This window comes from Sardina pilchardus, chromosome 10 (genome assembly GCF_963854185.1).
Source record: "Sardina pilchardus chromosome 10, fSarPil1.1, whole genome shotgun sequence".
Classification (NCBI taxonomy): domain Eukaryota; kingdom Metazoa; phylum Chordata; class Actinopteri; order Clupeiformes; family Clupeidae; genus Sardina; species Sardina pilchardus.
This window is the reverse complement of record NC_085003.1, coordinates 30497223-30512222: the sequence shown is the minus strand read 5'-3', so window position 1 is coordinate 30512222 and position 15000 is coordinate 30497223. Positions and strand designations below refer to the sequence as shown.

The 15000-nt window shown below is 46.7% G+C and overlaps 1 protein-coding gene across 1 annotated transcript in view; it reads left to right on the top strand.

The window, feature by feature from the left end:
• cdh13 (cadherin 13, H-cadherin (heart)) overlaps positions 1–15000 on the top strand; it is a 441270-nt gene that overhangs the window by 160723 nt on the left and 265547 nt on the right. Inside the window, exons 4-5 of the mRNA XM_062547655.1 lie at positions 2632–2650; positions 10421–10433. Coding sequence (XP_062403639.1) covers positions 2632–2650; positions 10421–10433 — 32 coding nt within the window. The remainder of the gene's footprint in view (positions 1–2631; positions 2651–10420; positions 10434–15000) is intronic.

The window sequence follows — 15000 nt, the reverse complement described above, 5'->3', positions numbered from 1 at the left end:
TGTGTGTGTGTGTGTGCCAGGCCTCTGCTACAGATATTGATATTGTGTAGCGTGTGTGTGTGTGTGTGTGCCAGGCCTCTGCTACAGATACTGATATTGTGTAGCGTGCTACTGTGCGGTGTGTGTGTGTGTGTGTGTGTGTGTGTGTGTGTGTCTGTGTGTGTGTGTGTGTGTTGTGTTTTTAACTCACGGAGCTGAGCAGATGTGGTAATTGTTGGAGCGCAGGAAGAACAGGGCTGATGAATAGAGGTCATTACTAGCAAGGCACCGATTGGGAGAATAATTCATAAGCCTTTTTCTTCCCGATCAATACAGGAATTAATGCCTGAATGGATTTCAATTTGAAAGTGCAATGCGCCAAAGATGTGGTTGCTTTTGAAGAGCCTTTTCCTTCTATTGTGTTGAGTTAGAGGTTCATCTGCACAAGAAGCCTTTTTATCTCAGGAGAGGACCAGCTGGGAGAAGACTGGAACAATGAATTGCTTATCTTAGGACCTGGTCAGCAATAGAGCATTGAAAACATAGTTGAAAACAAACCAAAGAGGCTATGATATGCTTTTTCATCTCATTCTATTTTATATGTTCATAGATAACATAATATTACAAGTCTGCATCTAATCATGTAATTTTATATTATTTTGTGAGAAATCGGATAGATATTTTTTACTCTCCTTTGGTGACAGTGATGTACACCGCGTGATATTGTACTCCGAATAACTGATGAACCTCTACACTCGTCTGTATCCTCAAAGTGAGTCTTTATGACAGTAATAAAGTGACAGACGGGCTCACTGTAGCATCACATGGGGTAGTGACCATTTCTTTTTCTGCAAGAAATAGGCTACAAAGAAATAATGTTATGCATATGTTCATGTCTCAGTGATATAATGACATTTCTCTTTCACACTTTATTTCATCCCCCTTTCATTATTTCTAGTGTCTGGCTTTAGTATCATCTCATCTCCCATCTCTATGTTCTGCAGCGGTCCTAATACCCTCCCCACGGCTTCCCATTTCCTTACACATACCTGACTAAACTTATCAATGTCATTCTTCAAAAGCTCTACTGAAAGTCTACTGAATAAAAGCAGACGAGCACTCGGAGAGCAGACCTCTAGCGAGGCCATGTGCTGTATTGAAAGTGAAACTGCATTAGTGGAGCTGCCATGTGGTACCAAAAGGTCAGTAATTGACAGTAACTGTAATTGCCAAAAGGTCAGTAACTTAGCAATGCCTATAGATGGTTCACTTCAGCTTCCAACATTTTTGGACATTCTAATGTACAGTCCCATTGGCAAAGTTACTTGCAAAATGCCTAGAAGCATGTTGTGTAATACCCCAAATATACTGTAATACCTGACAGAAAGTGGTTACCATATGTACAGTGAAGAAGTGAAGCCATACATGTAAGATAATGAAAACAGCATGGATGAGGACACTTGCTATAGATAGATGGATAGATAGATATACTTTATTCATCCCCAAGGGGAAATTACAGTGTTTCAGCAGCATACAAACACAACATTCAACAAAAACATACAAACATGCATACATACAGAAAAAATATTTAAAATGTTATTCCTATCTCTCTGCCCAGATGGGAGTCATTATAAAGTGCTATTGCAGTAGGTAAAAAAGTCTTTCTGTATCTGTCTTTCTTACAGCTTAGTTGGCGTAGCCTCCAACTGAAAACACTTTTTTGTTTTACCAGTACATTGTGTAGTGGATGAGTGGTATTGTCCAATATATTGAAAAGTTTGTGCAGCATCCTTCTCTCCACCACCAACTCCACTATTAACTATTAACTGGGAAGCATTGCACAGGTCCTTGTAAAAGCATGCAAAACCCTGTCAACTCATCCAACAAAATGAAATTATATCAAACAAACATTTAAGGATTGTTTCTGTAACATTTAGGTCACCAGTTCAAATATATTGTCAGTAAACCTGTAGTGGCAGTAACTTGCGCTAGTGCAAATTAAGTTATAGTCAGGCTAGCAAGGTAGACTAAAATTAGCATCACTTATATATTGCGTTCGCCAAACCATGTGACCACGCAACGCATTATGGGGCTGAAGGAGGCAACAATGTGTAGCTTCACACTGCTGCTCTATTAACCCGCAATACCTGTGTTAAATCCTATGTTAAATCACAGTGATTACGTCACGTTAGCGAACTCAATTTAGTTCCTGGCTCAGTGACATCATTTGCTTCAGTCAGCAATCCCTTCCTATTTGTTGATTATGATGATAGGGGGATGGTCAACACAGCAGACACTCATCAGAGGACCGCAGTGGGTAAGAGTGGATTGTTTACATCCCCCTGTACCCACATCAGCCTGGCGATGGCAGTGCCATGGTTGTGGGGGTGGCGAGCAAGATTAGGCTTCATTACGCTGACTGAAATTCACCTCCTGGCGAGCTTAAAAGGCCTAGGTCTCCGCCTTTCACTCTCTCTCTCATTTTTGCTACACACACACACACATTCCACGCTCCCACGCATACACTTTTCATTAGATGCAACCCCCTAGACACATAATCTTTTTGTAAACTCAAAGTCGACTTTTGAAATTGTTGTCCGCCTCCTTTATGCTGCGGCCCGAGCCGACCATAACAGGACGTAGAGCTAGAAGATGGAATTAAAATAGCAAGGTGAGGATTTAGTAAGTGTCCCATAGGCCGAGTGAGGGATTTGAATTTAATTCCGTCTGCTATAGAAAGCCAGTGAAGAGTAACTAACAGAGGAGTTACATGTGTTTTCTAATTAAAAAACAGACGTGCTGCTGCATTTTGAATCATCTGTTGTAGTGGTCATGCTACGCTAGCAGTTTGGCCAGCTAACAGAACACTGCAGTAGTTCAGTTCGGAATGAACCATGGCTTGCTCAAGAGGTTGCGAGGCACAATTATGGGTCAGTGTAAAGGTCTGATGTTCCTATTACACAAGATAAACTGACTTGAACTGACTTTGTGACTACAGGCTACAGTACGTGCTCTGAGAAATGTAATCATTAGTCCTTAGCCGTGCCACCCATGTCACACATAGTAGCTGAGGTCAGAGAAGACGAGCGAGCTACTGTAGATGCTGATTGGTTGGAGGACTAGCTGTATTAGCTGGGAATACCAAAAGCTCCACTTTGGAGAGATTAAGCTGAGGGTGTCGATCTTTCATCCAGACTGCTATACCCCTGTGGCATGTTGAAATCCTTACAGAAACAGTAGTCATCAGGTGGGGCAGAGTCAGTCAAAAGTATATTGTGACTGTTTTTTTTTTTATTATTATTAAAGTGTACCATGTTTTTTGTTTTTTTTTGTCTTCCCTGACATAGATAGATAGATAGATAGATAGATACTTTATTGATCTCCAAGGGGAAATTCAACATACACTGCCATTATTGACTTTTTCTCCTCGGTTGACTCCTCACACATCCCTCTTCCCACCATGGCAATTCTTGATGGAAATTGCAACATCTATTTCCTGACTCATATATAGTTCCCCCCCCCCCCCCCCCCCCCATGCACTTTCACTGGCTTTACATGCCTTCTCCTTCTCTCTGTGCCTTCTCTTCTTCCGTCAATATGTGTGTATTGGAGATCAGTAGCTCAGTGAGCCTGACCAGTGGGTCAGTAGGCCGGCCATTATCATCTGCTGGCCATCAATCTCATCAGATTGTCTCGCTGTCGATAACAGCCTGCTTAGCTTTTCGTGCCACTTTCTGTGTCACGCTGATGCGATCAATACTTCAAAGAATCATAATATGCCGTGCAATCTTTTCTTTTGTGTATATTACTTGCTCTCTTTCTGTCTTCTCCTCTCGCTATCTATAACACTCTCTCTCTCTCTCTCACACACACACACACATGCACACACACACTCTCTCTCTCTCTCTCTCTCTCTCTCTCTGACACACACACACACTTCCACTCACTTGATTTCTCACTCTCACGCTCTCTGTCAGGTCCTTTCCCGGCCTTTGTCCATCACAAGATTACAGGCACTGCTTGCTGTTGTAATGGCCATCAACAATCACAGTGTCCTCCATCAACCGCCTCTGAGAAAATTGCTAAATTACCACCAATAACAAAAAAAATAGAATAGACCCATATACCATTGCAACCATTGCCATTAGAAGCATCACACAGTAATTGCAGACAACATCAGTCATTAGGATCAAACCATTTCTCTCTGAAGGCTTTGAAAGCTCCAGTCAGCTAACTGTATAGTGTCTGGTTTCTTCATCACTGCACTCTAGACGGAGGAAATAGATCGTTTTGCTCTGGAAGCTCATCAGTGGCCTGCAACCTAATAGCAAAACACATTCATTTATTCTGCGATCTGCTGTCGTTTCCCATCCATGTGTGACGTAAACATAAGAGTAGCAGGACCTGCCTGAGGCATCATCTGTCTCTTGTGGCTCCATTGCCACGTTTTTACACCGCATTCATTTGAGGACGGCAACACCATCCCATTTGAACCGAACAGATGTCTCTCGAAGACACGGATGGCAGATGTCTATCAGGGAAAATTAGTGATTGATGCAATTAGTGACTGATGCAATTAGTGGATTTAGGTTGATGGTATATTTAATCTGCATGGGTGGGGCCAATAAGCCAATAAGCTTGTGAGACTATGGTCCTCAATCCCAATGATGCGGAGGTGTTAAGCATCGTGTGATAGATAATGTTATGCTGTGATGTGTGTGTACATGCGGGCATTGCGGAGGTGTTGGCGTCTGCATCTGGTGGTGCTGATGGTGTGGAGCTGCAGAGGGGCGGAGAAGGAGAAGGTGGTGGCATCGGAGATGTGTTAGGGATGCACACGGCTTCCATCCATCTGTCACCGGCTCTCCTTTTCTTCCTCCTCCTCCTCCTCCTCCTCCTCTCCTCCTGTTCGCCTCATCCTCCTCCTCCTCCTCCTCCTCCTCCTCTCCTCCTGTTCGCCTCCTCCTCCTCTTCCTCTTCTTCTTCATCTTCCTCCTCCTCCTCCTCTTCCTCCTCCTCCTCTTCCTCCTCTCCTCCCACCATGCCCGACCACAGCAGCCTCTGAATGTGATGAGAACTGGAGAATGAGTAATGGCACTTCTCACTGCTGTAGTCAGGCAAGCGAAAAAAGAGTGCTGGCTGTGGCCAGGGAGGTGTGTGTAGGTGGTGTGCGTGTGTGTGTGTGTGTGTGTGTGTGCGTGTGCGTGTGCGTGTGCATGTGCGTGTGCGTGTGCGTGTGCGTGTGTGTGTGTGTGCCTGTGTGCGGGGGTGTGTGTGTGTGTGTTGTGTGGGGTACTCGACAAGGACAGGACATTGCTGTGGCAGTAATTCTGTAATTCTGGGGACTGATAACAGCGTGTCAGGGGGGACAAAAAGAGGTCCCTTTTTTGCGGCCATCACCGGTGTGTCACCTCTGCTCCGCTCACCGCACCCTCCGTGCCCCTCAGCTGACAGCGTGCTAATGTCTGTTAGCAACCTTGAAGAGCTGCACATGTGGACTCTGGGGAGGCAAGGCAACACACTTGCTCTTTTCTGTTGTCTAGATTGCTCCCTAGTCCCGACCCCAAGGCAGCCGACCAACACAGACAGCTGGTCAGGTTTGATTGTCATAACACTGTGTTGAAACAGCAATCAGCAGGCAGGTCGGTGATGGATGGAATTTGGATTCAAAATTCAAAACTCCCACCATCCACCAGAATTGTCAGTCAGCCAGTCTGTATTTTTATAGTTTGTTTGTTGTCCTATTCTACAGGGCTCTCAAGTCTCGCGTGATGACCATGTGGCACACATGCAAATGACAGATCTCCATATCACGTATAGATTGTAGACAGTAGTGAGGAGTGGCACCACATTTAAAACATTAGCATAGACAGATTAGTCGATACTGAATTCGGACACAGGTGTTCCATGGTGAGGTGAGGTGAGGTGAGGTAAAGTAAGATACGTAAGGTAAGGTAAGGTAAGGTAAGGTAAGGTAAGGTAAGGTAAGGTAAGGTAAAGTAAAGTAAAGTAAAGTAAAGTAAAGTAAAGTAAAGTAAAGTAAAGTAAAGTAAAGTAAAGTAAAGTAAAGTAAAGTAAAGTAAAGTAAAGTAAAGTAAAGTAAGGCAAAGCAAGGCAAGGCAAGGCAAAGCAAAGCAAGGCACGGCAAGGCAAGGCAAGGTAAGGTAAGGTAAGGTAAGGTAAGGTAAGGTAAGGTAAGGTAAAGTAAAATCTCTCATAATTATGCTACTGCTACTCGGGCTAATATACATTAGGAGAAAGAGTTGAAGGCATCCAAAGAGTTTGCAGATTAGAGCAAATATCAACAAATGTCACTGAGTTGCTTCTTTTCGCTAGTGTGTCAGGGTGGCCAGCACAGCAGGCATAATCCCAGTTGAAACAAAAGGCACAACAAGCAAGGATACAAATATTAGTTTGCACCAACATTATGTTCCACACACACACACACACACACACACACAGAAAGAGAGAGTGGCATACACACAAACTCAAAAACTTACCCATATCATGATGCCCTCACTTTGCCACTTTTCCCTTAAGTAGACACGCACAGAGGGAGCGAGAGAAAGAGGGAGAGAGACAGCCAACCTTTCTCCTGGCTTATGCCACGGTGTTGTCAGCCATTTTGCTGGCGGAGTATTACTGGTTATTAATGAGTGCTCCCCAGAGTGTAGAGGAGAGAGAGAGAGAGAGAGAGAGAGAAAGATAGAGAGAAAGGGGAAGGGAGGTACCATGCCATGTCGGCATGGCAGTAATTTATGAACAGGAAGCATTAAAGATTCATAAGAGATGGCACTGTGGGTGTCACCAATCTCCAGTGAGCGCAATGCATCACCTGAGATGAGGAGGGGAGAGCAGAGGAGAGAGAAAAGAAGAGGAGAGGAAAGACAGAAGGAGAGGAGAGGAAAGAGAAAGAGAGAAGGAGAGAGCAAAGGAGGGAGGGACAAGAGAGATGAACGCCTTTCTCTGTCAACTTTCTTTCATCCCCCTCATTCCTCCTTTTCAAATGTTCCTCCCCCTTTCTCTCTCCCTCTCCCTCTCTCTCTCTCTCTCTCTCTCTCTCTCTATCGCCCTCTCTCTCCTTCTCTCTCCCGCTATCCCCCTCTCTCTCATTCTCTCTCTCTCTCTCTCTCTCTCTCTCCTCCTATCCTCTCTCTCTCCCTCCCCCTCCCTCTCTCCCTCCGTCCTTGGGGATACAGCAGTGCATCAGATGGGAATTGCACTCATCAATATCTGCAGCTTTAACACTCTTCATCCTTTACCTCTCCTCACACTCCTCAGGGGGAACTCTGAAGGAGCCATCTCTCACTCTATCCTTCTCTCACTCCATCCTTCTCTCACTCTATCCATCTCTCACTCGATCCTTCTCTCACTCTATCCTTCTCTCACTCTATCCTTCTCTCACTCTATCCTTCTCTCACTCTGTCCATCTCTCACTCTGTCCATCTCTCACTCTACCTATCTCTCGCTCTACCTATCCCTCTTCTGCTCTCTTTCTCTCACTCTATCCATCTCTCACTTTATCCATCTCTTTTACTCTCTTTCTCTCACTCTATTCATCTCTCTTCCTCTCACTCTATCCATCTTTCACTCTATCCATCTCTTTTACTCTCTTTCTCTCACTCTATCCATCTCTCTTCCTCTCACTATCCATCTCTCTTCTGCTCTCTTTCTCTCACTCTATCCATCTCTCTTTTGCTCTGCCTTTCATCCCCTTCCTTTCTTTCTCATTCCGTTTCACTCTTCCCTTCCCTCTCCTCCTAATTCCCCCTCTCTTTTTCTCTTCCTCTCTCTCTCTCCCTCTGTGTCTCACACTCGCTTCCCCTCTCTGCCTCTCTCTCTATCCCCCCATCTCTCAAGTTGTTGAGGGGACGCGGTGACGGAGAGTCTCATCTCTGGCTGTAATGGCCGCCATCCCTCTCCCTCTGTGTGCGTGGAGTGAGCCGCGCTGCCCCCGGTGGGGGAAACAACATAAACTCTCATTACTGTCGCCGGGCGGCATATTTCACTTCACCAGCCTCCCCGGATAAAGCAGCAGTCAAGGTGAAGCCACGGGGAGATGGATGCCGTCACGTCTTGCGGAGTGACACCAACAATGACCAGGGGCTGCCTGCATGCTGCCTGCTGTCCTCTCTCTTTCTTTCTTTCTTCCGTTCTTTCTTCTTCTCTCTCTTTTTTTGCTGTCATTCTGACGCAGTGTGTCATAAAGTCATCAGGAGCGAGTGAGAGATGGCTGCGATGTTGCGTTGTGATTGGGCTAACAGCCTTGAAGACATCCACCAGTCACTGCACCGAACACACGCACACACACACACACACACACACACACACACACACACACACACACACACACACACACACACACACACACACACACACACACACACACACACACACACACACACACACACACACACACACACACACACACACACACACACACACTCCTCAGTGTGCTGCTGTCACGGGTCATTAGTGGAGCAGAGTGTGCTTAGATACGGTCTGTTTGCAGCATTATGGCAATGTGTGTGTGTGTGTGTGTGTGTGGTGGTGGGGGGGGGGGGGTGTGTCTGTGTGTCTGTGTGTCTCTGTGTGAGTGTGTCTCTGTGTCTGTGTGAGTGTGGGTGTGAGGTGGGGAACCTCACCTTTGGCAAAGTTTGAACTGTGTCCATAATTGCCCATGGATCCTGCCGTTTGTCTACCCTGCGGTGGCCCCTGTCCGAGCCCTCAGTCCCCCAGCACAGCGCTAGGCGGTGGCCTCCCTGGTGTGTGTGGCGAGGCTGGGAGCTGTGCTGAGCCAAGGGCCAGTGCTGAAGAGAGGACGAGACAAAAGAGGCCTCTGTCTCCACATGCAAATGAGCCTCTCTCTCCCCTGACTCCTGACTCACCACTGACACGGCCATGGCCGCCGCCGCTACCGCCGCCTTGTCTTGTCTTGTCTTGTTTTTGTTTTGTTTTGTTTTGGTTGTTTGGCTTTGTCTCTCTCTTGTGCCCTGTGTTGTATTGTGATGTGTTGTGTTGTGTTGTGTTGTGTTGTGTTGTGACGTGAGTGTGTGTGTGTGTGTGTGTGTGTGTGTGTGTGTGTGTGTGTGTGTGTGTGTGTGTGTGTGTGTGTGTGTGTGTGTGTGTGTGTGTGTGTGTGTGTGTGTGTGTGTGTGTGTGTGTGTGTGTGTTTTCATCCTTCTCAGTAATGCCATTTTAGCTGGCAGACAATAAAGGCTTGTCATGGTTCCAGTGCACGCTATTCCCCCTGGACACTCAGACCACTGTCAGACTGTCCCCTGAAACCGCAGCTCATGAGCATAGCATGGTAGTGATAGGGAAAGAGGGAAAGAGGGACAGAGAGAGAGAAAAATAGAGAGAAAGAGAGGAGGAAAGGGAGAATGAGAGGGATTGATAAAGCAAGAGAGGCAGAGAGAGAGATATAATAATAGAGAGGGAGAGGAGGAGGAGAGAGAAGCAGACTAGAGTAGAGATAGAGAGGGAAGAAAGAGAGGAGGAGGAGAAGAAGAGAGGAGGTTGCAGGAGCGCATGGATATGATTTATCAGAGTGAGAGCATATGGGAGCTGAGGGACAGGAGCCCTGTGTTGTATTGTGTGTGTGTGTGTGTGTGTGTGTGTGTGTGTGTGTGTGTGTGTGAGCATATGGGAGCTGAGGGACAGGAGCCTCCCACCCTAATCGGCACAGATATGCAGAGCGGGTGATGCAGAGTGGAACAGAAAAAAGAGTGGAGTGAGAGAGCAGAGGGGGAAAGGGTGCATGGACAAAAGGCTAAAGAGAGAATGAGGAAGATGGGGTTTGTAATCTTGGACATGCTGTTCTGTTTGCCCCAGCCCTATGGGATATTTCAAATTCAAATTCAAAAGTTGCACTCTCTCTCTCTCTCTGATGGTGAGTGAATGCTCTTCACATATAGTGTAAGTTAATTCAATAATTTAGCTTCAAAATTCACTAAATCATTCTCTTCCTGGTCTGAAATATTGATTTGTAGGCGAAACATCGCCTGATACAAAATGTTCATTTAAAAGAAAAGTGGTCAAACAGATTTAGAGGCTTTTGCATCTGAACCCTTCGTATCTACAGTATCTCTCTGTCTCCGTCTCTCACTATGTCTCTGTTCCAAACTCACTATCCTTCCTCCTTTCCCTCTCCCTGTCTCTCTCTGATTCTCTCTCTCTCTCTCTCTTTCTCTCTCTCTCTCTGTCTCTGTTCCAAACTCCCTCTCTTCCCCTCCCAGTCTGTCCCTACCCCCTTGCCATGCCAAGCGTTCCCTCTCCGAGGACCGCGGTGTTAATGAGAACAGGTGCATGCTGGGAATTGTGTGGTGGCCCGTTGTGGGCCCCTCTGCGCGGCCGTCTGGCTGTGCGCTCGCGGTCGGCCGTGTCTGCGGGAGAGCCGGTTGCCGCCGAGTGCCGCGCCGCACCCTGCCTCGCCGCCGAGACACATGCCTGCGGTGATAAGTATATTTCGCCGTCGTTTCCGCCGAGCCGTGAGCCAACAGCTCCGGCCTTCAGTGCAGCCTCCGAGATGGAAAGAGTGAGATGGATGCTCAGGGGACTCTGCAAGAGCTCCAGCACCAGTGTATTGCATATACCCAGGGAGCCTTCGTATGCGGCAGTCACATTGGCCCAGCACCTGTATGTGTGTGTGTCCCGTGCATCCCTGTCCATGCATTTATGATACAGTCTTTTAATCAGTTGCGTTCTTAGTCTTAGCAATGATGATCCTTGGTTAAAAAACCCTGTACTAAAGGAATAGTTAACCCATAAAAAGTCCTGTACTAAAGGAATAATTAACCCATAGATATAGAAAGCCCTAGAACTCACAGATGAAGGAGATTATGGGAGGATATGGGAGAGTATGGTAGTATATGAAAAAATAGGAAGATATGGGATAATATTGCAGAGTATGGTAGAGTATATGAGAAAATGGGTGGAGGAGGGAGGAGATGGGAGGGGGAGACAGAACGAAGAGGAAATGTAGCTAATTTGAACAAACAAAATAAAACCATTTTCTCCGGGAGGCATTAAGTAAGATAAACGCTTACTGTTCCCATATTTATCAAAAGCAGTACTGGCTCTCATCCAAAGCTGTTTTATATACAAATATTTAAGTACCCATCATCTCCCCTCAGCTTCGAAACGGTAGACTTTATCTCTAATGGATGTGCATCTGACACAGTAAAACTTCCCATACATTCTTAATAGCACGCATAGCCCTAATTTCATTGCAGTACATTTTTAATACAGCACAGTGGAACTGTTTCATCATGATTATGTTATAATGTGCCTGATCATCATCTCTCTCCCACTAATAAGCAAGTCATAGCGGCTTAGTCTAGGGAATAGGCCTGTGTTGTTGGTGCATTTGTGTTTGGCTTTTGGTGTCCTTCTGGAGGAAATACCTTTTCATTCAAAGAGAATCACCCTTGCTGTGCTGATTCATTACTGTGTGTGTGTGTGTGTGTGTGTGTGTGTGTGTGTGTGTGTGTGTGTGTGTGTGTGTGTGTGTGTGTGTGTGTGTGTGTGTGTGTGTGTGTGTGTGTGTGTGTGTGTGTGTGTGTGCGTGCGTGCGTGCGTGCGTGCGTGCGTGCGTGCGTGCGTGCGTGCGTGCGTGCGTGCGTGCGTGCGTGCGTGCGTGCGTGCGTGCGTGCGTGCGTGCGTGCGTGCGTGCGTGCGTGCGTGCGTGCGTGCGTGCGTGCGTGCGTGCGTGCGTGCGTGCGTGCGTGCGTGCGTGCGTGCGTGCGTGCGTGCGTGCGTGCGTGCGTGCGTGCGTGCGTGCGTGTATGTGGCCAACACACACAACATTACTGTAGCCTTACATGTATGTTGCCCTGCTATGGGTGGATGTCTATATGCAATCTAGCTGTATGAATAAAAGCAAGGTGCAGCATATGCGCTTAGCACAACTACAGTATGTCTGTAGGTGCCTTTAAACCGCAGAAAGCTGTTTTGATCATGTTGTTATGGTGTCGAGGTTGCCTAAGAGGCGAAGCAAGTGCAATTGGTACTCTGTTTCCTCTGATTCTCTGCGCTGTTGCTTGAGCACATTATCAGTGTTTAACTGGAGGAGGACATGAATGTAACAAGGCCATCCAGGTGGTAACACATCAGAGGATGTTTAGACAGAATGAGGTGCTTTGGATGGCAACTAGGCAAGTGCAGCCAGTCTGGGTACTTTTTCCAGCACATTTTCTAGTGCTTTTTGAACCATCAACACACATGCCCCTAGGATACTGCTGCATGCAAGGGCCACATTCAACAATTGATATTCATTTTGACTTTTTTTTTTGTATGATTTGTGGGGTTTTGTGTGATAAGTACCCCCGACATACACACAGACACAGACACAGACACAGACACACACACACACACACACACACACACACACACACACACACACACACACACACACACACACACACACACACACACACACACACAGACACACACATTGCTAAAATACACAGTGATGTGTATACACCCAGACAGAGGTGAATGCGTTAAGCCTAATTCATTCAGCCACTGTGTCCCCACGATGGTGTGAATGACAGATGTAATTTGCCCTGTCATTTAACCCAATGACCATAATCTCATCAATGGCAGCAGATATACACAAGAGCAGACAGAGGCTATATGATATGTGATGAGATCAGAAGAGAGGGGGAGAGGAGAGAAGAGAAGATGAGGGGAGAGGAGAAGAGAGGATGAAAATAAGAAGAGCTGAGGAGAGGAGAGAAGATGGAAGTAGAAGAGAGTAGAGGAGAGGAAAAAATGAGAGAGAAGAGATGAGAAAAGAGAAGAAAAAAGGAGAAGAGAGGAGAGCATAAGAGTGGAGACAAAGGCAGATGATGTGTCACAGTGAGTGGGTTGGAGTAAGAGAAGAATACAGGACCTTAAGATAGTCAACCAATCAGATGGACAATAAATCAAATAAAGATAGCCAATCAATCAGAAGGACAATACATCAACTTATGAAAGCAAAGTGAGAAATGCAGTGAACAGGAGAGATGTCTGTAGAAGAAAGAAATGGCGCAACTCAACCAATTTTCCACAGTATTGAAGGACACAGCTATCCAGCCATTCACCACCCACGTTCACACACACACACACACACACACACACACACACAAAACACAATGACTCTTGTTCATTTATGATTGGATTTTGTTTGTATAAAGCCTTTGCTGTCTCAACGTATTGTGCGGCGGTGAAAATAGACCTCTATTTACCAGTATATGTGCTGACGAAACGTTCAGTCTGGCCATGCCATCGGCGCTCAGAACAATGTGAGGAATTGTGACACGAAATGAGTGGCGCTCTCTCTCGTCCAAAGACCACGCGTCTCATTTTCGGCCTCCTTTCTAGCGCTCCACTTCTCCTTTGTCCCGAGTTCATCAGCACAGTCCGTCTCTGTGAGGAATGCCGTCACGGGGACCAAGGACATCACACAATGCCCAATCGAAGGGGACATTATTAACACAGTTCAACTTCTTTATTCCCACTCTTTCACTCCCCTCCCTCCCTCCCTCCCTCCCTCCCTCCTCCTTTTTTTTCTCCTTCTCCATCCTCCCCTTTTTTCGTCCTCCTCTACTTCATTTGTTCTGAAGTTCCGAGGTGGCATTTTAATTTGACTTCTGTGTGAACTAAGATCCAATCACAGTCTGAGAGGGCAGAGGAAGGCCGCGCCATCAGCAGGCCTGCGCTTAATGAGTCTGGCTAATGAGTGAAATCACTCTCTCTCTCTCTGTGTGTGTGTGTGTGTGTGTGTGTGTGTGTGTGTGTCTGTCTCTGTGTGTGTGTCTGTCTGTGTATGTGTCTGTCTGTCTCTGTGTGTCTGTGTCTGTGTGTGTGTGTGTGTGTGTGTGTGTGTGTGTGTGAGAGAGAGAGAGAGAGAGAGAGAGTGTATGTGTGTGTGTGTGTGTGTGTGTGTGTGTGTGTGTGTGTGTGTGTGCGTGTTTGTCTGTTTGTGTGTCTGTGTGTGTGTGTGTGTGTGTGTGTGTGTGAGAGAGAGAGAGAGAGTGTATGTGTGTGTGTGTGTGTGTGTGTGTGTGTGTGTGTGTGTGTGTGTGTGTGTGTGTGTGTGTGTGTGTGTGTGTGTGTGTGTGTGTGTGTGTGTGCGTTTGTCTGTGTGTGTGTCTATGTGTGTGTGTGTGTGTGTGTGCGCGTGTGTGTGTGTGTGTGTGTTTGTCTATGTGTGGGTGAGTGTGTGTGTGTGAGTGTCAGGGCTGACCGAAGGGGCCCCTTGAACTAGGGTCAGTGGCACTCCCGCTCTGATGAGTGGACGTGTGACCTGTGTCATTATGGTCCACCCGTGTGTGTGTGTGTGTGCGTGTGTGTGTGTGTGTGTGTGTGTGTGTGTATGTGTGTGTGTGCGCCCTATGTCAGTATGGTCCAGCAGTGGTCAGTGCTGCTCAGTGTTCTCATGCCTCGTGCGTCCTGCACAGTCTCCAGCCCTCGTCTCCCCCGAGGTCCTGCCACGGAAAGAGCACTTGAATATCATCGGCCACTGCTCCATTCACATTTGGCAAGGGTATTCAGGCAGTCCAGTTCATATTCATTCATTCAGTTGTTACTTGTGTGTGTGTGTGTATGTGTGTGTGTATGTTTGTGTGTGTCGGAGCTACTTATTATACAAAAACCCACAGACCACCCAAAAGTTGACATGAATATCAATAGTTGAATGGGCCCCCTCCATGTGGCTGTATCCTAGGGGCATGTATGAGAAGGATTTGGCACTCAACAGAAAGGTCCGGGGTCACAGCTCAATAGCAGTGGCCTAATTAGTAGGCTGACGGCAGCAATTAGCTTCCTGTCTGAGTGAAACAAGTGACCAGGAGCTGGTCAGTGGGTGGGCCAAATGCATGCTGGGATTTAAGAAGGCAAGTCCTGCAGAGGACTGTTTGTGGTCTTTTTTTTTTTTTGCTACACTTTGGCTATTCCTTTTTGACTATTGACTGTGTGTGCGTGTGTGTGTGTGTGTGTGTGTGTGTGTGTGTGTGTGTGTGTGTGTGTGTGTGT